Genomic DNA, 26957 nt, shown 5'->3' with positions numbered 1-26957 from the left:
TCCTGAGAATGGGAAACAAAAGGAAATTTTACAACAGCCTGTTATATCTCAAAATGGAAATGTAGCTGTGTTGGCCCATGTGAAGAAGAAAATCCAAACTTCATAATTGGGCAACAAGACCAACCAAAATGTCACAAAATCATGGCAAGCTTTGAGAATAACTTAGAAACATTAACCAGGAATAAATAGGCTTATAAAGGACACTGAATTAGAGTGCAAAGGATCAAAGCACCCCACAACTGATTCTACCAGTCACAAACAAATATTTGTCATAAAAATGGATTATCACCAGAAAAGGTAAAAAAAAAAAAAGTCAGGTTCAGATTCAATTTTCAGTGGAAAATTACTTGGAAGAGGGGTTGGAATGCCATTTTAATTTTGTATATTTGTTTTTGCTACCTATAAAGTTATGTTAACATCCCCATTTTTAAATGTAGGCATTTTTTAAAAAACTGGGTGAATCAAGGGAATATAGCTTGTTCTTTTATTCCCTATACCCGCAGATGCCCCCCTCTTCCCTACATGTTCCAAATGCATAAGCAATACACATTTAAATCCTTCTTTTCTAGTTGAGCTAGAAAATATGAATAAAAATAAAAATTGTTGACAAGCACCTATGGGAATGCATCATTGTCCAGTGGCAGTAGAAAAAGTTAAGAATCCAGTGAGTGGAGATGGAGTTCATCACCATTCAATTATAAGCTTACCTTAGTACTGCAGAGTACCAGTTGCATTCTGCAAGTGGAGATACATTCCTGAATGCCTTTGGAAACTGAGTGGTGCATAACTAAGTACTTTTTCCTAGTATTTCTGTTTGCACAATGAACTTCCTTTCCACTCCTTTCCCCATGTGCCCCCGTGGCCTCCCCAGATCTGCTCTAGAGGGTTATGGGTAAACCCATAGCAGATTTAGGGAGCATACTGGGAGAGGAGAGGGAACAGAAGTTCAACTGCATTGTCCAAAGTCCTTACACTAGCGGACACACTTCATTGGATGCCACCCTCTGTCAATTTCATTTCAAGACTGGTTTTAGTGTATATAAATCCTCGTGTTTCCTCAGAGCTGTGGCTTGGTTTGCTGTCTATTATCATGTTTGTTTTTCTTATGAAGAAGAGTAGATGTTGTATTGTGCCTCTGGGATAAGAGGCATAAACATGGCCACCTTCCAGACAAGGGTGTCCTGGGCTTTGTGTGCATTACATTTTCATGGTTCTATCTGTGATGAAGTACCTCAAATATTTGGATATCCATATCAGTGAGTGAAGCCTAAGCATCCTTATCTATCAAGCACTAGGGGACTTTAGTGCTGGAAGTGATGTCTTGGTGAAGTCTCTAGCAATTACTGGATGAACTCCCTTAATGTAACAGTGGAACAGGGTACTAGGAAGAGCCTTTGTCTGTGCTTGGCTGATCTGTTTTGTGACGCTAGAGGGATTGTGAGCCGAAAGAGTAGGAGAAGCAGAAATCTAAGAATGAGGGAGTCAAGATCTTGAAAAGGCAGTAGGCTTTGCTTCTTTATTATTGTATTTTTATGCCAACTTTCCTCCAAGAAGCTCAAGGTGGCACACATAGTTCCCAGCTCCATTTTTATCTCACAACAACCCTATGAGGGAAGTTAGGCTTTGAAATATTGACTGGCCCAAAGTCACCCCAGGGGATTTGAACCCTGGTTTTGCCCAGGTCCTAGTCTAACACTCTAATCAGTGTGCCATACTGGCTAAGGGGCTTTGTGACTTCCTGTGACACTGGGTGGACCCTGAGACTGACAAGGGGAATCTATAGAAACAGGTGGATAAGCAGGAGGTGGGCAATTTACCTCAATTTCTGTCTGTGAGGTCACATCCACACTATATATGCAAAGCACATGGCTTCCCACAAAGAATCCTGGGAACTGTAGTTTCAGAACTACAATTCCCAGCACCATTACAGTTGCAAGGATTCATGAGGGAAAGCCATGTATTTTATGTGTATGGGGAGGATGTGACCTGCTGCTGAAGAGGGAGCACCTCAAACACAGAATTCATTGGCCATATAGATACAGTTCAGAAGTACATGTTCATAGTGAAAGGGAGATTAAGAGAGGAGAACATTAAGGGGCAAACAATTTCCACATAGGTAGATGGAAATATGAGTTCTGCAGGGGGATTGAGCTTGGTATTATTGGGTAAAATGAAAATTCATCTGGATTAGATTCCTAGGAATGGCAAATGAGAAACCATAGATGGGCCGAAAAGCTGAAACATCATGCATCCATTTAGTCATCCAGCAAACTGGGTAGAAGTATAACTCCATCTCAGGCAGGCAGTTGTATTATTATGAGACCACACTGACTGTGCCTTATTGTTGTTTTGATATTGGATATCCTGCCATTAATTGTTTCTGTAAATTATGTTTGTAAATACATTAGCACTGTGGTGTGGTTTATTCATTGTTGACTCTAATTCTGAGTTTTTGGCATGTCTTCTAATCAGATTCTTTCTTGATCTATTTATTCATGAGATGGTGTTTCACTGCAAATATGCAGTCACCAATCAAGAAAAATAAACTTGTAACAAATGTTTGACACAAACCCATGCATATTAAATGCTTTCAGCTAAATGTTTAGCAGGTTATTTTTTTTTAAAAAAATACATTTTATCCACTTTACCACCAAAGTTTTTAGGGTGGCGTACTTGCCCTCTCTTTTATCCTCAAAATAAAGTGAGGTAAATTAGGCTGCAAGCCTAACCATACCTACTTGGGAGTAAGCCCTACTGAATTCAGTAGGATTTACTTCTTTTACAGGCATGGTTAGGATTGCACTGTTAGGCTATGAGATAGTGACTAGACCAGAGTCCGTAATTTTTGTGGCTGCCCAGCTGCTCTGCTTCTCTGTTTTCTACTAGTGGAGTGTCTTGGAATTTAAAGGTGGAGCTAGTGGAGAAATGGCAAGTGTTCACAAGAGAATGTTATTTCATAGAGCAATAGTTATGGATTTTAGTGACTGCTGTGAATGGCTCTATTGTCTTCATTGGTGTTATCTAAGTGGCTTTAAGAATTGCTAAGGCATTCATATGCCACGACGTTTTAATGTATCATAAATTCTCTTGCTGTTTACCCTTGGTTTTTACACTGATGGGCCTTTTTGAACAATCATTTGTAAAATAGGTAGCAGAATGAAAATACGAATGAAAATCATTACTACATTCTTTTTAAAAAAAAACACAGTAACTATATATAAGATGTTTGCATGCAATATTTTAAAGCTTCTGTTTGTAGATTCTTTGATCGGCCTAATTCCTAAAATGGAAACATTGGATTATTGATACTCAGAGTTGACCCATTGTAATTAATAGACATGACTAACTTGGACCAAATAATTTCAGTAGGACTACTCTGAGTAGGACTAGCTTTAAATACAGTTCATTATCTGTATATTTAAAAACAAAATATCCATATTCATTAATAAGCTAAACATTTTTTCCTTCACTTTTAAAGGTTTTCTCCAAACTACAGCGGATGATTTTTGCTTCTATTATACAAGAAAAGATGGTGGCTTGTGCTTTCCAGATTTTCCAAGAAAACAAGTTCGAGGACCAGCTTCTAACTATTTGGACCAGATGGACGAATATGGCAGAGTAGAAGATATCAGCAGGTTCATAAAGATAAATACTGCTTAATCTAAAAAATCTGACAAATCTTTGTAGTTGACATTGAGTTGAGTCAGTCTTTGCTTATGCTTCCCAGCTGTGTCATCCAGATGTTGCCTTCTCTTGCTGTTGTTAGCAGTCCATTCTTTATAATGTATTGAATTCTTGTGTAATACGTACTTTACTAATGATTCATTGACTTCATTCTGGATCAAATACATTGCAGATGTGTTATCTGAAATGTTATCTAAATTTAATTGTTGGTAATTTGATTTTCCCCTCTGATTTCTTATCAGTTAACCACTCCTGGTTGTTGTTTTGCCCCTCATCTACATTATCCACTTATGACCAAAAATGGGTTTCCATCATTTAAGTTTAGTACAGCAAATATTAACCCACCCACCCCAGGCTGAAGGGTTCTTATGTGTTCAGTATTTAGTACTCATCCCAGGGTAATGGGAAAATTAACCTGTGTTTTGAACACAGAGAGATTAGGGTCAGCATGAGTTTGGAGTTGAAAGGACAGTCTCATTTTTCATAAATTTGCTTCAGTCTCTCTCTCTTCTTTTTTCCAAGTTCCTGTTTTAATTCTAACATCTATACTACCCCATGATGGTCAATTGACCCCTTGGGTCAATACTTCATGCCCCCCTTTTTTTAAAGGTTAAAATTCAGATAAAAGTATATTTGCCCCTAATTCCTCCAATTCTGGGGGGAAAATCTGTAAATAATATTTATGTAGGTGTGTATTATATTATCCTGTAATATATAGTGTATTATATAATGCATAAAATTTAATAATAATATAAAATTCTGTTGTATATATTATCTCTACAAGCTATTGGGCTTTGTTCTGTTTATAATTACTATTAATTGTAACAATTCCAAAAGTTAGTCCTAGTCCTTTTTCAAATAGTGTGCTGTTTTTAATTTAATTTTGAATATGTTGGCATTTAGAAATTAATCACATGTTGCATTTAAGTAGGATTATGGGTCAGTTATGCATCTGCCCATTACTTTTCACTTACCATTGTGTGCACAACAAATACAAATAAGCCACACATTCAACAGGTGGCAGTTCCCCTCCCCAATTCTAGTTAATTTCAGCCAAAATCTCCAACCAAAACCTCTAAATGCTCCCTCCTTGCCTCTCTTTTCAAACCCTACACACACACACACACACACACACACACACACACTTGTAGCTGTCCTCTACCTCCTTCCTTCACCTGGAGTGATGTCACCTACCTGTAGGTAGTATCTGTGTCCAAATAGTTGAGAGAGATTCTCAGATATCAGGAGACCTTAGTCCTGTTGTTAGCTCCCATAGCAGTCCTGGACTATTGGTGACCAATTTGGCTTACAAGGGACTGGGCAGCCAGCAGCTGAGGCATGTTGTCGCATCTCCCTCAGTCACTTTCTGTCAGATTGAAAGCTACCTCACCTTCAGATTGAAATATGTGATACCAAACATTGCCTTTGCTTGCCCTACTGAATACAGCTAACCATGTGAATAGTAGGAGCCAGATATTGCCTATTGTAGCACATGTTCTGATGTCTTGCAAATTGCTTTTCTTGCAGGAAATTTTAAATAGGGAGGCAGTAATCTATAGGTATAACAAAAATGGTGTTTTATTACTTTTTTTAAGGAAGCATAAACACAACTGCTTTTGCATCCATGAGGTTGCAAGTGGCCTGAGGCAGCCTGTTGGAGCAACACATTGTGGAGATGGATCACAGCGCCTGTTCATCCTGGAGAAAGAGGGATATGTAAAGATTTTCACACCTGAAGGGGATTTAATCAAGGAGCCATTTCTGGACATACACAAGCTTGTTCAAAGTGGAATAAAGGTTAGAATTCTTTGTATTTACCATTGCCTGCCTATTTGCTTTTTGATATACTCACTACATTACTTTTTCTACAGCTTCAACTTTTGTCACCTTTGGTTTTAAAAGATAAAAGAGTATGCAAATATTTTAAAAGGAGACTGCCAGCTAATTGATCTCTTAATAAAACATCTCTCCTCTTTCTCTTCATAGTTCCAACCCAATGAACATTCATTATGCTTAAGATTCATTCATTTAGACTTATACTGGCCAGCTAATTCAATAGGCTCAACAGCAATATAGTTACAGTGGTAGGGCATATGCTTTGTATGTCTACGGTTCTGAGTTCAGTCTTCAGCACTGCCAGTTACCAAAGAAGCTCATGTGGCAGGGTTGGAGAAATCCCTGTCCCTGAATGCTTAGAATGCTGCCACCAGCCAGAGGAAAAGGCATGATTTAGTATAAGGCTTCATATAGTAAAATGCTCGGCTCCATTGACACCTATAACTTAAACCTTTCTATTTAAATATTTGTTCTTTATCACATAATTGTGTGCATAATATTATGATTACAGTGAAATAATTTGAATCCAGGCCACAAATTATTCCACTCAAGAATGTGGTTCTTTATAGCTGATTTCTGTGGAAACAGTTTTGATCCTTTAGCTACGGTATTTGTTTCTTGACACCTAATGTGGCTAGCCATTCTCGTTGTTGAATACAGAAGGGGGAGCTCTCACTGCATCAGCTGCTTGAGAGGATGGCTCTTCCTTGGCCTTTTTGGTGCATGATAAGATGCAACTATGCTCTCTTCTCCTTCTTCTTGAATTGATTGGATTTTAAGTAACTTGCAAGCTTTTCAACCTCCTGAAATGTGTTTTGCTCCTAAATGCAGCAAGTTAAAATAAAAAGTATTGCATCATTGAACACCAGAAGCTGTTCTCCTTTTTGTTTTGCTCATTTGAGGTGCAAGTTTCCCTTATTTCATTACTGCTTTAAACACAAAATGGCATTTAATTTTGTGTTATAGAAAATTACATTACTGAAGAAGAATCTGTTCTCATCTTCTGTGATTATCTAGCTATGTACAATTCAAATTTTGTAGCAATGCATACTACATATGACCTAATGAAAATGTCTCTTTTCTATTAAAAAAAATCCAGTTGGTCTGTCTTTCTGGGCAGTGAGGGATATTGACACATTTCATAGCTGGTATTAATCTGTCCCATTTTCCGTATGTATTAACTTGCCTCATAAGAAATAACCAAAGTGACTAACATAAAAAATAACAACAATAAAATCATATTTTTTTAAAAAAAACACACAAGGGCAGAAACACACATAATATATCAAAATCATTTCAGGTTGCAATCCTATGGATACTTAACTTGGAAGTATGTTTCATTATTTCTGAGTAGGCACACATAGGATGGTGCTGTTGAACTGTTGTCACTAGACCGAACAGGTGAGAGTTGAGCATGTTCTTGACGCTGGCACTTATAATGAATGAAAATTACATGCTGATTACAATTCCAACTACAGTATAACATTCATGGGGAAAACATAGGCTGCATCTCTAACACTTACTTAGGAGTCTTGTTGAACTCATACTTCTGAGTGAATAAGAATTACTCTGCAATTCAAAAACATGTATGCATATTTTCCTTGTATCCCTTAAAGTACCTCCCATGGTCTGATTGTCCACCTTTTTCCAAAGAAGTTTGGGAGTTTGAAAGTAGTGAAAGCTACTTTAGGGAGAAATGACTTTCCGACTACCATGTGCACTACTTTTGCCTGCTTTTTCATTTCAGTAATTTTCACACAGATTCCAAAAAAATAAATAAAAATCATGGCAGTTCATAGTGGATTTGGGCAGTTTAGGGATATGGTGGGCAAAGTTATTTCAAGGAAATTTCTTGAAATGGGTGTGCAGTTACCATGCATGTGAGAACCTCTGAAAAATGCTCTCAATGTATTTTAGTCTGCAAGGATGGGGGAGCCTGTGCTCCTCCCGTTGTTATTGGACTTCATTTTCCATCAGCACCAACCAGCATGGCCAAGTGGTCAAGCATGATGGAATCTGGAGTCCAACAACATCTGGAGGGCTACAGGTTCTCCATCCGTATGGCACACACCTGCTTAGGAGCCAGCAGCATTGACCTCAGTGGGACTTACTTCTGAGTAGACATGTATAGGACTGTGCTAATTGTCCATTAGGAAATTGATTGACCCATAATACCGAAGTGCCCACAGAATAAATTTCAATTGTGCATCTAGCAATAACATATTTTTAAAGCATGACACATTGTCTGAATAACAGTTTTCAGGAAATGTCTAAATGATTTCTAAGAGATTAACATTCTATGGTCTTTTAAACGTGTTAGTGGGAAGGGGGTTATTGGTTTCCTTCTGTTTTATTACATATTTTGTGTTCTCATTTTGTATTTTTATGTTGTGAACTGCCCTGTGATCTTTGGCAGAGGGGCGGTATGCAAATTTAATAATTATAATAATACAGTAATAACAAGATACTGTTTTGGTAACTTAATTATATGAGGGTATAGAGTCATAACATAGTCCTTTTGCAGATCTTATAAGACAGTATTTGCCAACCCGGTGCCTTCCAGCTGTTCTGGTCTACAATTATCATCAGCCCCAGCCAGCACGGCTATGGGAGTTGCAATCCAAAACATCTGGAGGGGCACCCGGTTGGCAAAGGCTGCTATAAGACAAACTTCCCCTGTTTTTCTTTTAGACAGCTTGAGCAGCAGACTATGGAACAAAACGTGTCCCTTTGAAACTTACAAAGCTATTGTATCAAAGTTCTATTGTATTGAGATCAACCGTTTAAGTAATGATAGTAGTGTTTTAATAATAAATCTAATGAAAACAACATGATAAAAGCACAAAGCCTCTGAAGAGAATGAAAGAACCCCCGTGAAAGAGAAAACATATGTCAGGGAAATGATACTGAAGATAGGCTCTTAAGAATATATGAGCTAGACTCCTTGACCTCAGCCACCTTCTGCTCCCCTCCAGGCTATGAACTGTTTTTGCTTGTCACAATGGCTTAAATTTTAATAGAAAGTTTCCCTAAATCTCGAACCACATCTGCTTTTTTGTTTCTTTCCGCAGCCAAATCCCTCAGCGAGGCCAACTATACATACTTCAGTGTTTCCATCTATATTTTTTGTTGCAGGGCGGAGGGAGTAAAATATTCTTCTATAATTCCTTTAGGAATAATTTCGAAAGTTCACAGTTTGCCACAATCACAGTGTATTACAGATAAACGTAAAGGTATTTCAGCTATGCATATTGAGTTCTTAAGTCGATTGCCTGCCAACCGATTTTTTCACAAGTGCTGGCATTTGCGCATGCGCTCCTTTCCAAAGCAACAAACTTCAAACAGTTTCTATTCATTATTGAGGCTTTCATAGATTCTATGGAGTTTCTACGAAGAAAATAAAGAGATAAATAAGGTGCATTTCACACTTTATGCAGCAGTTTCCCCTCTATCTCTGGCATTGAACATTACAGTGGTACCTCGGGTTACATACGCTTCAGGTTACAGACTCCACTAACCCAGAAATAGTGCTTTGGGTTAAGAACTTTGCTTCAGGATGAGAACAGAAATCGTGCTCCAGCAGCGTGGCGGCAGCAGGAGGCCCCATTAGCTAAAGTGGTGCTTCAGGTTAAGAACAGTTTCAGGTTAAGAACGGACCTCTGGGACGAATTAAGTACTTAACCGAAGGTACCACTGTACAACATTTGTGAGAGCATCAACATATTTGTCTATAGACATACTTGTGCACTGGCTGTGAAATGGGGCAGCATCTCAAGCTGATTTCTTTTTTTTGTGCAGTGACGCCACTATTTAATATACCAAAATTGTCACTGTAGAGATGATTTCTATGTTAAGGGGTTCAGAAACCCCTCTTTCTACACAGAGTGACAAGCCCTCCAGATGTTGCTGAACTACAACTCTCATACAACAGCTGCATTGGCTGCCAGTTTGCTTTCAGGTCCAATTCAAAGCAATCATGCTAGTGTTTAAAGTCCTAAATTATTTAGACCCCAAATATCTGAAATACCATCTCCTTCCCTACAGACCCTCCTGCTGTTCTGATCAGCAGAGGGGGCCCTCTTGGCATTTCCACCTCCCTCAGAGGTTCATTGGGGTGGCCCAGGAGAGCGTATTCTCCATGGCAGGCTCTAAGTTGTATGTCTGGCTTCTTCACTATACAGCTTTCAATAAATGCTGAAGACACACATCCTCATTTTTATTTTTATTTTATTTATTTCACAAATTATATGTGCCTCTTGATTGTAAAGAAACAACAACCTAGCCTTTGACACCTGGGATGTGTCAGGACCCCAAACTATTACCCTGACTGCACTCTGTTCTATTTTTAATTACGAATTTTAAACTGTTGTAACCCACCCTGGGACCTGCTGGTGAAGGGTGGGTAATAAATTTAAAAATGAAGATGATGATGATGATGATGATGATGATGATGATGATAACCCCTGGTCATTGGCCGTCCTTACTGGGGCTGATGGGAGTTGAAGTTCATCAACCTGAGGGCCACACGTTCTCCATTCCTGTTCTGCAAGATCTGGCTTTCTTTAACTTGCTCTTGCGGCTGCTTCTGCTGTTTATTTCTAGTACACCAAATGCAGAGGGAGCTAAGAACCTTTTGCCTTTGTAGAATCTGAAGGGATATGTCCTCAGGTCAGACACAGGTGAACCAAGCTGTTCCTACATTTTTACTGTGCTTCTCTCTGCCTCACAAGAAGATCTAGACACCAGCACTTTCCATATTATGATTTACATCACAAAGAGTCTCTTGGCAAGAGAACCCTTGCCTGAACAGCCTTGTAGCCACAATCTTGCACGAAGTTATGCAAGCTTAAACCACTGAAAGCAACACAAGTCGGTTGAATGGCGGCCCTATAAATGGAAAATAGTTGCCCTAAATTCTGGTCATAAATGCCTTTATTTGGGGACCCCAATATGTGGGTCAGGTAACCTGGATTCCATGCAGGATGCTAGGAGGGAAAATCAGGGGGGGAAGGGAGTAGCAGAGAGAGAAAGAAGAGTTTGGATTTGATATCCCGCCTTTCACTCCCCTTCAGGAGTCTCAAAGCGGCTAACATTCTCCTTTTCCTTCCTCCCCCACAACAAACACTCTGTGAGGTGAGTGGGGCTGAGAGACTTCAAAGAAGTGTGACTGGCCCAAGGTCACCCAGCAGCTGCATGTGGAGGAGCGGAGACGCAAACCCGGTTCCCCAGATTACGAGACTACCGCTCTTAACCACTACACCACACTGGCTCTCTAGTGAAAAGAGGGTGACTGAAAGAAAACAAAACTGCAGTGCCCCTTCCCACCATTGACTTTAGCCCCTGCTCACCACTTGCATGCAGTCTCTGACTAATTACTCCTGAGAGAATGTGGCCCTGAATAGAAAAAAAATGTTCCCTTTACATTCAAATATTCAAGCAAACAGGCAGAGTTACAGCAGAGCAAATTCCAATCCTTTTGGCCCCCACTGCAGGGCAGAGATAGGATGAGAGTCTTCTATCCAACACTGCATTAGAGAGAGAAACATTTTTTTATTCTCTCCCTTTCAGAACTGTGGTGAGGAGCAGAACAAAGTGTTTTGAATGTTCTCTTTTCTTTCATATGAACCATATCTCCCACTGGTGTGGCACCACTGTTACTAGATCTTAAAAGAGAAGGAAATGGATCGTGCTGATAGTTTGCTAAAGAAGGATGTGTTGTTGACATTTTGTAAGGATTAAATAGAGATTGGTGTTTTCTGAACACGGATGTAGGAAGGCAGCGATTTCCCAACCTGTGTTCTTCACAATCAACGCCGTTTCCATTCCACTGTAGTTTAGTTTCTGCCAAACACTATGCCATTCTCCTCTCTGCTATTTAATGTAAGTTATGCAACTTACATAAACTACGTAACCATTTACATAACTTACATTCATCTCAATGTAAAGGAAATGTCAAAACAATGTTTTTAAAAGCCATGAATTACACACCATTTGCAGACTTATATATATATAGGGAGGGAGAGAGAGATGATGTGAATGAATACTGATCATTTTTGCTTCACTGATTTCCATTCCTGACAACACATGAACACGTGAACTCCAGCATCCTTCCCTTCCTTTTCCATTTTTGTTGGAATAAGATGAAAAATATGGAATGCACCCAAGTGCTATAGAGACCTGTAGCTCTGAACTAGATAACTATTAGCTTTTGCTTGCAGTTGTGGAACACTGCAGTAATATTTAGGCAGTCTGTTTTACACTAAATACATTATGGCCTTTGTTGATTTTGGGCCCAGTGTCCTAGGTTAGAAGAACCTATATGAGAAATAAGGATGATACTTTATCATTTTCCATGAACATGTGTAGGTTTAATGCTCTGTGTTTCCTCAAGAGGAATCCCATGGTGTCAATTAACTGAACTTGTTCCAAAACAAGGCTCTATTTGGAAAATATAGTTTTCATTGTGGGTGTTCCTTGAAATTGTATGCCTTATACCCTGCTATTATGGAGATGTGTGCAGTAGGGTGAAGACTGCCAGCTTCTTTTCCATGCAGTGTATGAATTAGAGCTGCATCCCACACACAGTGCTAGATAATTTGTGTTTCAGTTTTGCTATGTGTACAACTCATTTTAGAGCATTCAACAATTTTAAAAAGTGTTTAAAAAGTCTTCTTCTGGTATGCCATTTGTTGTAAGCAAAGGAATATTCTATTTAGAAATTTTCAAAACCAACTAAATGAGATGTTATTTAGAAAATGTAATTAAAGAAAGGAGGTTGGCTGTGTGTGTGTGTGTGTGTGTGTGTGTGTGTGTGTGTGAGAGAGAGAGAGAGAGAGAGAGAGAGAGAGAGAGAGAGAGAGAGAGAATAGCCACATCCTGAGGTCCTTTGTCGAAAGTCAGTACAAGCAACGGAGGCACAAAGACAGGAAAGACTAGCCACAGTTACCTATGATCTGGTAACCTCGCAACTGGATTGCTGTAACAGGCTCTGTGTGGATTGACCCTTGAAGATAATTTGGAAGCTACAACTTGTGCAGAATGCAGCGGTCAGGATGCTAACTGGTATCAGGAGGTGAGCCCCTATAATGCTAGTTTTCCAGGAACCACACTGATTCTTGATCAGTTTATGAGTCAAATTTAGGGTGTTGATGTTAACTTATAAAGCCCTAGATGACTTGGGCCTAAATGATGTGAAGGAGCACCTCCTCTGATATCAACCTGCCCTGGCCTTAAAATCTCTATGAGGGGCTTTCTTGATGATCCCACCCACAGTTGAGGTACAGGGAGTGAATGCAAAAAAAGGGCTTTCTCTGTGGCAGCACCCCACCTCTGGAATGACTTACTACCAGAGGTACATTTGGCATCATAGAATCATAGAATCATAGAATCATAGAGTTGGAAGAGACCACAAGGGCCATCGAGTCCAACCCCCTGCCAAGCAGTGCTGATGCCATTCCATAGGCAACTGAAGACATGCCTCTCTATGCAAGCATTTTGAAGTTCATTTTTTTGTGTGTTAAGGATATGCTAGCTGTGCATTAGATTTTACTGCTTCCATTCTAGTTTTGATGAAAGCTTTGATATAACATTGGTTAGGATCCAGTTTTATATCATTTTCGGTGTTTTAATTCATGCTTAAGTTACTGGAGGCTGCCTGGTTGACATTGACACATGGCAGGGCCTTCTCGGTGATGGTTCCCCTTTTGTGGGCAGGCCTCCCCCCATCTGTCTCCTTCATTGTTGACTTTCAGGAGGAATTTAAAAACAATCCTGTTTACCCAGGAATTTAATGGATAAACTGTTGCTAGCAACCCTAAAATTATTGACACAGTGAATGTGAGAGTTTTTAGAATATAACTGTTTGGGGAATGTTTTTAATGGTATGCTATTGATGTGTTTGCCGCCCTGGGCTCCTCTGGTAGGAAGGGCAGGTTATAAATTGAATGAATGAATAAATAAATATTATTATATATAATATGCCTTGGGACTATCAGTGAAGAACGGGCTTATAATTGAATAAATCAAAGCAAAACATCAGGGTCATGAGGCATAAATATCTCACTATACCATTTCCCCAGTGTGTTTCTTTGAAGCCTCTTAAAAGAATACGCCCTTTTCCACCCCAGCTGATGTCCTCAGATATCAGGACAGGTGCGAGTGGGGGAAATTGTAGCTCTCCAGATTTTGCGGAACTATATCACTGGAACATTGGAAGCTGCCTTATAACAAGTCGGTCCATTGGTCCATCTAACTCAGTACTGTCCATGTTGACTGGCAGTGGCTCTCCGGGGTTTTGAAAGGGGACATTCCAAGCCTTACCTGAAGGTGCCAGGGTTTGAATCATGGACATTCTGCCAGGTTTACTACTCAGCTGCACCCTTCACTAATACCCACCGAACATACCACCAAAGGATGATGATCAACTCCCATATCTCTGAGGTTACATGTGAAGGGGTCAGACCCCTAGCTTACTTAGTGTGATTAAGTTATACACTGTGTGATAAGTTATTACATTTCCAGCTCCAATCTTTTCCTCCTAATTCACAGGCAGAGCTCTAGCAGGATATAACATGATTTTTGAAAGGCGAAACCTGCTGACAGATGGTTTACCTTTCTGCTCATCATTTCTACCTTATATCATATGAATCTGGTCTTAGTTTGCATAGAATCTTTTAAAGTGGTCGCGTTCTTCTCCTATAGTTGAAATAAATAAATAAATAAATAAATAAATAAATAAATAAATGCCAAGGAGAAGCTGAAGCTGTTTCGTCAACAGCACATGTGTAATTTCCCAGCTAAAACTCACATTTTTCCTACTTGGAAATAAATAAATTGCCATTAAACCAATATTGGCTATTATATTTAATTTGGAAAAGTGGCTATATGATCTGTGGGATCTGGTTGCCCATTTGTTTTTGATTTAAAATAGAAGTTGTTCAGACTGAAATAAAATTCAGAAGCTGAAATGCAGGGGGTTTTTTTAATGATACTAACCAAAAGGCCTCAGTAAGAATAGAAGGAACACAATCCACCTTTAAAATAATTTCAATCAGCAGTAAGTTCTGGAAAAAGAGCCAGCAGGGGATAGTTGCCAAATTACTCCCACCAAGCCAGCCAATCAGGAGTTGGTGAAGGAATCCAGTTATGTATTTGTGCTTTCTGTCTGTGTTGCTGTATGTCTGATCTCCTGGATTCATTTTATGTCACAGGAGTGGTGTGGTGCCACTGCTGATAATGCCAGAGTGGAAATATCACACAAGAAGGGACCACTATGTGGTTACATTGCAGGCCACAGTTCTGTAACCTTGGAAGCAGAACATACTTACATGGCAAGTGACCATATCATTGTCTCCTTTCCAGTAGCAGATGTTGTGGTGGGGGTGCCTTCCTGACACCAGGAGGTTGCAGCTTACTTTGATGGGGACAGGGTGGTGTGTACACTGAAATATTATCATAATCGCTGTGTTGCCTTCAGAAGTACAGCCATGCCGCTCTATTTTCACCATCACTCTGCCCCATCCTGAAAGCTGCACAAATGCTAGACAGTGGGAGAGTGCACCTTTGGGGATAAAGTCGCACTGTTGGAGAGTCACAGTGCCTGCTGTGGCTGTAGAGACCAATACGGGTGAGACATGTTTTGTTACAGCTAGGGTAGATGAAGGCATCTGTTTTGCAACTATAGCTGCACCATGGAGTCTCTTCTCTGTGCGCTCCTCCCAGTGGTCATTGCTCCTCTGGTCACTGCTGTGGATATACGACCTGACTGTCTGTCTCCAGGAACTGCGCCTGTTTGCAAGGGTTTTCCCATATGGTGGGGTTAATATTGCCAGCCTTCATGTCACGTTTGCAGACAACTTTGTAATGTAGAATTGGTCTGCCAACAGGTCTAGTGCCTGAAGCCAGCTCCTTGTAAAGCACATCCTTGAGGATCTTGTCATCTTCCATTCTATGTATGTGTTATTCACGTTATTCAAACCATATTTTGACATATGATTAAGTGTGCCAAGCCTCTCTGTGTTATGCAGCACACAATGCACAAATGGCAATCAGAAAACTAAGTATATCTGTGCCACAGACCTCTTACAAGGTGTAAACATGTTGTCAGTTGAATCCTTGAGAGCCAGTGTGGTGTAGTGGTTAAGAGCGGTAGACTCGTAATCTGGTGAACCGGGTTCGCATCTCCGCTCCTCCACATGCAGCTGCTGGGTGACCTTGGGCCAGTCACACTTCTTTGAAGTCACTCAGCCCCACTCACCTCACAGAGTGTTTGTTGTGGGGGAGGAAGGGAAAGGAGAATGTTAGCCGCTTTGAGATAGTGATAAAGTGGGATATCAAATCCAAACTCTTCTTCTTCTTCTTCTTCTTCCTTATGATAGAAATTTCTACTGAACTTCTGCTTGAATTCTGTTCAATATTATGGACTTCATTTCCATAACCTGTGGTGTGAACTAGGCATGACAGTGAATGTGGGATCCCTGCCCAAAAAGGCAAGCCAGGCTTCCCCTCTTTTGACAAGGATCGTATTGTGAGAAACATTTCTCCGGTATCCCACCCACAACCCCAGCATCAGCCAATGATGTGAACTGAAGAGAGATAAATGCTTTGGTTATGTTACCATAGTATGGAAGTATCCCAAGCTTAGGTATCCCAGGGTTGAATAACTCTGCTTTATTGTACTGATGTTCTCAACAGGAAGCAAGAACCAGGGCTCTTCCTGAGATAAAAGCAGCAGTTCTGAAAGCCAAGGGGGAGACCTTGACATAAAAGGAAGAAAGGCAAGGGCATGTTAGCTTCTCAAGAGGTATCTGGGAGCCACTGCAGGAGACAGAATATTGGACTTGATATGCCTTTGGCCTAATCCAGAGCTGCTTGTCAAGTTTTTTGTTATGTTTATGAGGAGCTGGCCTACATGATGTGACAAGGTTATAAAATAATATATAAAGTAGATAAATTCAGAAAAAGAGCACTATACTTCTGTGGGTGTTTTTCTTCTTCAAGTAAAGCACCAACATTCAGTGATCAAATTACTTCAGACATTTCATAGTTTTAGCATCAGGGAGGTCTGTTATGACAACACAGAGGTTTATCTAATCTAGGAAGATCATGTCCCTGAATTTACTTTCTTAGGTATTTATAATGTGCTAGCCATCACAGTGCTAAGCACAGATGTGTTTGCTTTTCCTTGTATGGGCCTTTGTACTTGATATAATCATAGGGAAATGTTTCTTCTTGATGTACATGTTGTACACTTTGGTGGGCTTTCAGCTGGCATGTTTTCAGCTATGCCCCACAAAAGTCACAGTGGTGATGGTATGCTTTATGCTTCAACCATCTGAAGCAAATAGCAATTGCTCTAAGCAATTCCCAAGTCCTGACAAAGCGAGGATACAGCTAGTATACTTCCATTGACATATATATTGTGCAAGAGATACAAGGGGCACTGAAGTCAACAATAATATCCAAATATGTGCAAATCATGGCAAATCTGGAAAAAAGGTGGAGGAGAACCTAGGAAAGGGATGAAAACCAAACCATGGTCATACTAAAGGTGGTCCAGATGGCCTATCATACCCCAGTGTGTGTCACACAGGAATTAGGTCAGGCATTTGTTCCATGTAGTTGTAATCACTTGGAGGGGCAGAATGGGGTTGTTCCACCATTGTGCCTTTCACATCCCTTTCCTCTCCCTTCCCAAACCATTCATTGAAGAGATCATCTAGAAAGGATATGGTCTCCTCCTGGCCGAGAATGCTCATCATGCAGTATTCCCAATCTTTTCCAGATGTCACCCCTCAAAAGAAGGCAAGATCTGGGTCTGGAAAAGGATGCAGGGGCAGAGTGCTGCCCCACCACCATGGAAATATAATTACACAGAGGGAATATCTGAAAAGAGCTATGATGTGCTTTTTGTATGTCAGTACTAGAAGGTGCAATCAACAAAATACTTTATACTACTGTATTGCCAGATAGAAGGAATTCCTCCTGTTTATGAAATCTGACTTAACAAATGTTGTCCCATGTGGAAAGCTGATCATGTGTGTGCACTCCCCTTTCAGAACCTAGGACTTTTATTATATCACAAATCACATTTAGGTGGCCGGTGTGATTAAAATTAGAGGTTCTGAGTGATGAGCAGTGGTTAATGGTTCACCAACAGAGGAGCCCATTTCCAGTCAGTTTTAAGGCATTCCCTCACCCACTTGATCATTTTGACTAGCCTTAGTTAAGTCAGAAAAAGCTATGAACCACTGCCCTGAGGTAGTCACTCATAGGATGTGGTGAGTTTTAGAATCTGTCCCAAAGCATTGTCTGGAGGCACATGATGCAACTGTCTTGTCAAAGCAACATATTTCTGGGTGTGGGTAATGTCTGGATGGAAGACCATCTGGGGACCAACTGTCTGCAGTCTTGATTTCCATGGTGGAAGAAAGCTGGATGCAAGTGTGTTAAATATATAAAAATAAAAAATTGGCACATGAGCTACCTTTGGTGCTTTATACCATTGGTTTTCCATGTACCACTGCTAAACCTCAGGTCCTGTTTATGGACTTCCCATAGACATCTGGTTGGCCACCGTGAGAACTAGATGGCCTGATCCAACAAGGCTCTTATTATGTTCTCTTCATGGCACACCGTGGCATACACTTTCCATTCAACAGTGGAAGACAGAATGGAGTATCTCTTCCTTCAGCTTGTGTGGCATCCTTTGGCCTTTTGCTGCATTGGAGGAATGGAAAGCAAAGCAAAGCAGTTACATTAGCCAAATACTTTTTTAAGAAGTGTGATGGAGCTAGCCACTTCCATCCTGCTTCCCAAGTATAATATTTGAGCTTCAGCTGGAGCACTGCAGCTTACATCACTGCAACTCAAGCCAGTCTACAAGACCAGATTATTCCTTCCAAAGGATGAAGATTGTACTTCTAGGCCTGTGATGTGTACAGTGACAGGTGCTATTTAGATTTTGTTAAAGACTCCTTGCTACAAGGAAAATCAGTGACCTTGTTGTTAAAGGACAGCACTTAATTCTCTGAAATGCTTTTTCTTCTTTCTCCCCTGCTCATTGGTTGAGCACATGCCATGCATGTAAAAGTTCCCAGATCCATTCAGCCTGTGGCATCTCCACAACGGGCTGAGTCCTCTCTGAAACCCCAGAGAGCTGTTCCCAGACAGCATAGGTGCTGAGTTAAATGCACCAATAGTCTGACTCTGTATGAGGTGGCTTCCTGTATTCCTTCCTTCTTTGGCAAAAAATAGAATAATAATAATAATAATAATAATAATAATAATAATAATAATAATAATAATAATAATAATAATGGCATATACATGGTTTCCCTTTAGCAATTAGGATGTGAAATATGAAATATGATTTTTAACAGTGTGTGCATGTGAAGCATTTTTCAGGATACAGCCATAATCTTCTGAACTTCCCTGTCCAATTTCAGATAGTGTTTACCGGTAGGCACACAGACTAAACCTTGGACACTTTTAAAGGACTGGTAAGGAAAAAAATCTTCTAGATTTGTTCAAATTCAGAGAAATCTAATTTGATTAGCTTCTATGGTTCATTTTTTGCCCCTAAACTTTATCTGCAATATGCATTTGGAGAGAGGGTTAGTGTTGCTACAATCATTCTTTAGCATCTGTTTTCTCATAAACTTAAGCTCTTTAAAGTGTGTGTAAACAAGCCTTAAACTTCAAATACAAGCCACCCAAGAGATTACACAAAATAATAAAAGATTGTTAACAAACTTACTATGGAACAGCACAAAATTATGACCAGTAGACAAACATATTCAAGGACCAGGTCAAATGTCTGGAAAAATGGGATATACAGACTTCTGCTTGCAGCATTAACCTTTTGTTACAAAGCAGTCCACTCATGCAACTTCTTTTCATGGTGACTAAGTCCTCTCTCTCTCTCTCTCTCTCTCTCTCTCTCTCTCTCTCTCTCTCTTTCTCTCTCTCTATATATAGTGAATACTTAAGATTTTCCATGGTTTGTGTAGCAAAGGTAATCCATATTTTCCATTTGGATAAAGAGTGCAGGATTTGGTTCCAATGTTCAACAGGCCCCACAAAAAATTATAATTCTTGTATTTAAGCAGAAGCATGAAATAGACCCGGAGCAAATAGATAACTATTACATCCTAACTTATTAACACCAAGTCAGAATTTTCTCTCTGAGTCTAGTTAAAGGATAGACTAGAACTACTGGACTTATCAGAACTATGGCATCATTTGAAAGCCCATACCATAAGTATATTCATGAATTCCCCAAATAATTTAGCTCAAAGTTGTCCATGATCCTCCAAATTCATAATTAGTGGTTTTTCTATTGCTTCTGTCTGGCCCAAGGCTTGCAGAGTCCTCTGTGACTTCAGAAAAATTAAAGCAGTGGCAATCAAAGGCTATGACAGCTGGGATCTGCAAAAGGCTCTTTGATGTCGCAGAGAACCTTGAAGGCCTTGCTGACTTACCTGCAAGAGTATCAGAAGCCCACTCTGACATCAGAGCAGCTCATCATCCCAAGGCATTAAGTGAGTCAGAACAAGAAAAGAATAAAGAAATGGTAGCAAAGAGATTCAGCAAAACACTAAGCCAAACTGTGACTTAGCACAAGCAAGCAAATGTGTGGGTTCATGGAGCGAAGATCATGGTTGCAGTCTGCCCCCAGTCCTGTTATTGCCTCACAACCTGGAGCTACGCCACTGTTGGGCTTAGCATTATATCTGAACCTGGGCTCATGGTTTTTCTCCTCCAAGAGCAAACTTTTATTACAGCTTTTGGTTTGTCTGGAGCTACAGCAGTACTGGGGGATGAGTGCTTCAGCTGCAATCTTCATTCTAGGAACCTACACATTTACTCATTCACCCATATTTGGTCAAAATGTTGGTCAGTGCATTTATTCTTCACAAACAGCTAAGGGAGCAATAAAAGCACCAAGTGTTCCATTTTCCACAACTAGAGTGGCCCCATTCAATGAATGGGCACTAGACTGTGGCCATAACACTTGTTCAAACTGTATTTTCCTCCACATTTTGTTAGTTTTATAGTTTGGCTGTACTGTACATATGACAGAAAAGACTCCTGGTATTTCAGATTCACTGTATGCCCCTTTCAGCTACTACAACATGCACAACCAGATGTAAATATCAGTTCTTTTAAATAAAACATCCTTCATGTGTGAATAATTTGGAAAAATGTGCAGGAATACAGCTAAATGAATTTGCAATGCAGAGCCTAAACATTCAGTAATATCACCTGAATGGAGTAACATTTACAGTTATCTAAACTAAATTGTACTTCATACATTGCAACAATTCAAATTTTATTTATCCATGTATTGCATTTCTCATTTATTCATTAACTATGAAGAAACCTATAAACCTCCTTCTGATGTATTCATTTAGTCTTCTCTTTGTAAAAACAAAAACAAAAAAGGACGGCTATTCACAGAAAAGAGAAAGAATTATTTGATTAGCAACTGGGATCTATTGTACATATAGCAAAGCTCTGGTTCCCATCAGATAAATAGTTTTTGAATTCCACAACCAACTCTGAAAACAGGTTCCATACTGCTTTCTTCAAAGAATTTACATTTCCAGTAAGCAGCCTGAGAAGCAGTTTAAAACTGGTGAAGTCTCTGTTAAATAGTAATACTCCTTGAAGAGTGTAACAAAGCTGGACAGCTTGTGTTTCCCAGTATCTGAACTTTACTAAGTATTTGCTGTCCCACACCTGCCACTTACCTCTTCAGCCTCTCTTCTTGAATGCTTTTCAGCCAACTGAGGCCATGTCTGTTATTGGACTTTGGCCTATTATTTATTTATTCTATTTATAACTCCCACTTCACCAATTGGTTCCAGGGCAGGGTACCTACAATGTAAAAGTAACAATCAAGCTTAAGAGTAAAGCTTGTTGGTGCAAAAAAATATATAAAAAGGCCAATTCCTGGATGTGAAGATTCAAGTTTGGGGCATTAACTATTTCAGTACATGGTCAGCTGTGAATTTGCTTTGTGTCATGGGCTAATACTTGTATAAATCAACCCTAAGCTGCTTGTTAATATGGGGGAAGTGGTGTTCTTCCACTAGTCTTATCCACTAAATTGTTTTCCTTCTGAGAATATGTGCAGCAAAAAAACACATATTGCTCATAAGCTACTTCTGGAAGACTCAAGGAAAGAAATTGCTCTTGACAAAAATCATGTCGGATTCAGGAAATGTGTGGTTCAGCCACTTGGTAGCAATGACCATAATGTAATTAAACTTGGCATCCTCTCATGGGGATCATAACATAAACCAATAATTTCACAGGAAACTTCATTTTTTTAATAACACAGAAACCAGAAATAGCCTAAAGGGGAAAGTTAGGAAATTAAAATCTATATGATCAGAACAGAGGCTGCTTAAAGATACCCACTCAAGTATGAAAATTTCTGGAATGTGAATAAAATAAAAAGGTGTTACAGCAAGGTGGATGAGATTATTAAGACCGAACACATTGTATCTGGAAAACCATTTTAATTCATAATTAGGCTGTAAACTTACTGTAAAATGTAACAGCAATACAGTGGTGCCCCGCAAGACGAATGCCTCGCAAGACGGAAAACTCGCTAGACGAAAGAGTTTTCTGTTTTGGAGGTGCTTCGCAAAACGAATTTCCTATGGGCTTGCTTCGCAAGACGATAATGTCTTGCGAGTTCCTGCTGTTTTTTTTCTCCCCCCCTTTTTCTAAGCCGCTAAGCCGCTTATCAGCTGATCTGATCAGCAGATAAGCCGCTAAAAGCCGCTAAAAGCCGCTAAAAGCCGCTAATAGCGCTAATCCATCAATGGTCTTGCTTTGCAAGACAAAAAAACCGCTAGATGAAGAGAATCACAGAATGGATTCTTTTCGTCTTGCGAGGCACCACTGTATCGTACTGTCATTGAACTAGCTTGCAATGTTGAAAGTAAAGTTAAATACTTGAGGATTTAAAAAAAGGGAAAGGGTCAAATAACTAACAATTGGTATAATGACTAGAGCACAGTCTTTATACATTATACAGTGGTACCTCGGGTTACGGACGCTTCAGGTTACATACGCTTACAGACTCCGCTAACCCAGAAATAGTACCTTGGGTTAAGAACTTTGCTTCAGGATGAGAACAGAAATCGTGTGGCGGCAGCACGAGGCCCCATTAGCTAAAGTGGTACCTCAGGTTAAGAACAGTTTCAGGTTAAGAATGGACCTCCAGAACGAATTAAGTTCTTAACCCGAGGTACCACTGTACATGCTAGAGCACAGCAAGCTGAGGTACATACTCACAACCAGTGGGATGTAGTTAGGGTTAAGAGCATAAGAGTAGCCTACTGGATCAGGCCAGTGGCCCATCTATCCCAGCAACCCATTCTCACGGTGACCAACCAGATGCCAATGGGAAACCAGCAAACAGAACATGAGCAACTGGTATTCAGAAGCATTATTGCCTGTAGCTGTGGAGGTAGAGCATAGCCATCATGTCTAGTAGCCATTGATAGCCCTTTCCTCCATGAATTTGTCTAATCCTTTTTTTAAAGCAATCCAAGTTGACGGCCATCACTGCCTCCTGGGGCAGCAAGTTCCATAGTTTGACTATGCACTGCATGAAGAAGCATTTTATCTGTCCTGAATCTTATAACATTAAGGTTGTAAGGTGAAGCAACCAACATGAGTTTGACCAAACTGCGGGAGGCAGTGGAAGACAGGAGTGCCTGGCATGCTCTGGTTCATGGGGTCACGAAGAGTCGGACACGACTAAACGACTAAACAACAAGAAAGTGAGAACTATCAATGGGCTTAGCCATAGGGCTATGCCAAATAGTAGCAGTATTAATAGTAATAATAGCAGTAGTAGCAGTAATACTGAAATCCTCAAGAAATCTTCACTATGGTTGGATGCAGTCCATCAACACAGTCCAACAAATGAACATTTGGTTAATTTTTATGTCTAATTTTCTCTTATTCTGAGTATGTAATAGTTTTGAGCGGTCATACAGTTTGCTTCAGGCATCAGACAATGCTGTTCTTTTATTATTTCATTTATTGGATTTACCAAAGTGCCAATGCGACAGACGCCCAGAGAAGTTAACATGAAATGTAACAAATGTTACAACTGACCTTATTTAATTAATGGTGTTATAAAGTTCACTGACCTCTTTAAGAAAAAAACAACAGTGAAAAACACTGGTGCTTGTTTGAAGGAGACCAAGCCTCACAAGGCAAGGAATCCATGCTTGAGTTTAGTGGAGTGGATTTCTCCCTCATCCCTAGCGAAGACTTCCCAACTGTTATCAGATTTCAGCCATATAACCATTCATTATGCCCATATACATATGACTTAATGAAGATCAGGACAGCATGTAGATAAATCATAAGGGACTGAAGAAAACCTTTGGTTTTTCTGGCCAATGGAATGGTTTAATATAATAAATAAAAACATTAAACAATATATGGGAGACGTTATTGCTTTTGTTTGTTACTGCGTTATGTATTTTTGTGTTTTTATATTGTAGGCTGCCCTGTGACCCTCGAATGAATGGCAGTATGGAAATTTAATAAATAACATAAATAAATCGTTTGCTTTAATCATTATGGCATACATTCGATTTTCTATAATCTGCATGTGCTGTTATATCTAAAGGTGCCCTTCTGCATGTGGAAAGTATGTTCCACTCATAGATGCAGTGCTTCCCACTGTGTGAAACAAATTAAATGAATCTCAAAGGATATTCTTACGCTTGTGTAATCTCTTGCACCAGTGGAAATGTGAGTACTATTATGTTGTTGTTTAGTCGTTTAGTCGTGTCCGACTCTTCGTGACTCCATGGACCAGAGCACGCCAGGCACTCCTGTCTTCCGCTGCCTCCCGCAGTTTGGTCAAACTCATGCTGGTAGCTTCGAGAACACTGTCCAAGCATCTCATTCTCTGTCGTCCCCTTCTCCTTGTGCCCTCCATCTTTCCCAACATCAGGGTCTTTTCCAGGGAGTCTTCTCTTCTCATGAGGTGGCCAAAGTATTGGAGCCTCAGCTTCAGGATCTGTCCTTCCAGTGAGCACTCAGGGCTGATTTCCTTAAGAATGGAGAGGTTTGATCTTCTTGCAGCCCATGGGACTCTCAAGAGTACTATTATAGAACCTGCCAATTAGAGCACTGTGTAAACCTTTTGTCATATATTTGTGGAACTGCACTAATTTTCTTTCCACTCGTCATTCTTTGGAGCCAGTTTAGTTTCCGCCCCCCCCCCCCGCCTTGGTTTATCAGTTTTAAGAACATAAGAAATGTGAAGGAGTATTTCTGCAGTTATAAACAGAGGAGGTTATTATATTGCTTTTTAATGAATGCTTAGGCAGTTTCAGACATGGTCCCCTGGTTACAATTAAGTTAGTTGTTTATATATATATTACCTACTATTTTAAAAAGTAGCTATTGTTGTTTGTATTTATAGAAACTGTTATTCCCCTTCCTTTCCCCTTTATTAAAATTAAGTTATTTTTCAAGTTTAGTACTTTGTAACATGTTTCCCTTGTGATCAAGCAAAATTGCTGTTCTTGTTAATCCTGCCCACTTCCAAGAGGGCTTCCAGTATAGGACATGATTCCTGCCCCCCAAATTTATCCTCACAACAAGCCTAGGTTAAGCTAAGTGATGCTAACCAGCCTCAAGCATTGTAAACACTGGGAACAAGAAGAGATTTGAACCAGGGTCTTCCCAAGCTAAGTCAGGCAGTATAACTACTTCACCACACGAGCCCTCTGTAATAGCCAAAATATCTGAATGGGAACTGGCCATCTCTGACTTGAAGAATGGATCTGTCCAGTGTCCTTAAGGACCCATCTCTGGCCACCATACCTTTGATGTTTGTCCCAGCTTATTGGTCTTCTGCTCTCAATGTCCACTCCAAACTACTGCCACACCCACCTCCTCTGACCTCCTCTGTGGTCTAATCCTCACTAGGTCTGTTCTGTTCAGTTGGGGAGAGCAGTTCATACTAAGTCAACATTTATTTAGGGTGATGTGGTGACTGTCTCCAAGTGCCATATCTTCTCCCAGATACAGATAGCCTGGATATACGCTAGCTCTTGTCACTCTTGTCCCTTGGGAAGGCAATGTACTTTTTCTCCTGGGCATTTTTCTGTGCTTTTTTATGGGGGTTCACGGGGGTACACATACCCCTAAACATTTTGTGAATCTTTGTACTTTTGTCCATTTACTGTATTTATATTCCCCAATTTGAACTATAAAATGGTGGTTTTCTTGAGTCAAAATGACCTCTAAACATTTTTTTAGAAAAAGAGAGGAAAAAAGCACTGGCATTATTAGTAAAGAGAATTAGCTGTCTCTGGATCTTCTTTGTAGCTGAAATTGAAGAAGGCTTCCTAGTCATCACATTCAGAAGCACCCAGGCAAATGTTGGTGCTGATATAAACTGGGGTTGCATTCTGCCTCAGATTAAAAAAAAAACATGAACCACAAGCAAATTTCTCATTCACATGTATATTTTAATCATACTAATGAAACTTTTGAGAGCCTGTCCAGACACTCATTTTCTTCTGGGCAGACATCATGGATTCCCACAGATTATATTAGTTTTGTTCACATTGAATTGCCAGCATTCACCTCACACTGGCATTAAACTCTGAATGAAATCACATGAATGGACATTCCCTGGGGAACTGGGCATCATCCTACAATGTTACTTGAAATGACCAAGATTTTCTGGAAACAGATGTTTATGAATGGACATCATAAATGTTGCATACTGATTTTTCAGTACAGATTCAACAGTTCTGCAAAAATCAGGCTCTTTGACTTTTCTCAAAAAAACAATCATGACTTCTTCTCTATCAGATTCTAAAAAATAATTTTAAAGATTGTACACCATAGCATACCTCCGATAAGCTTGGTTACATCAGTATTTTGTAGTTAGTCCCATAATTGTGATCAAGCATTGTGTATGGGAATTTTTTTGTTTAGAGATGATGAATTTCCTAGGAAATGAGCTTTATTCATATTATCTGGACTATGTTTTCTTTATGTAGCTATGGATTACTTTAACACAGGATGGAGTCTTTAATTTGTAACACATGATTAAGTTTTTATAAATTGCTACATTGTATCTGTATCATTCCTGGTCTGGTGTGTGTACGTATGTTTTAACAAAGATGGCTTAACATAAGACAGATTTTTGTTAATGGAATCCATTCCACCCAGAAGGTGTTCTTTACAACAAACAGGAAACACTGCTATATATAACACAAGGTCTGAGCAATGGAAAGATACATTGATGATGTCACTTATTATAAATATTATTTGTACCTGCTAGTTTATTTCAGAGGAAATTAGGAGAGTGACATCATAATGGTGGCTGACTTTTATTAATGCTCGCTCTCCCTTGCTCTCATTCATTCCTAGAT

At 39.7% G+C, this 26957-nt stretch overlaps 1 protein-coding gene across 3 annotated transcripts in view; it reads left to right on the top strand.

Annotated features, from left to right (window-relative positions):
- HHIP (hedgehog interacting protein) overlaps positions 1-26957 on the top strand; it is a 71476-nt gene that overhangs the window by 16793 nt on the left and 27726 nt on the right. For all 3 annotated transcript variants that reach the window (XM_081208387.1, XM_081208386.1, XM_081208388.1), the window contains exons 3-4: positions 3479-3635; positions 5280-5481. In XM_081208387.1, the coding sequence (XP_081064513.1) occupies positions 3479-3635; positions 5280-5481 (359 nt within the window). The remainder of the gene's footprint in view (positions 1-3478; positions 3636-5279; positions 5482-26957) is intronic.

Source organism: Podarcis bocagei (assembly GCF_964188305.1).
Source record: "Podarcis bocagei genome assembly, chromosome: 9".
Classification (NCBI taxonomy): domain Eukaryota; kingdom Metazoa; phylum Chordata; class Lepidosauria; order Squamata; family Lacertidae; genus Podarcis; species Podarcis bocagei.
Note: the sequence above shows the minus strand (reverse complement) of the source record. Positions and strands in the feature narration are given on the sequence as shown.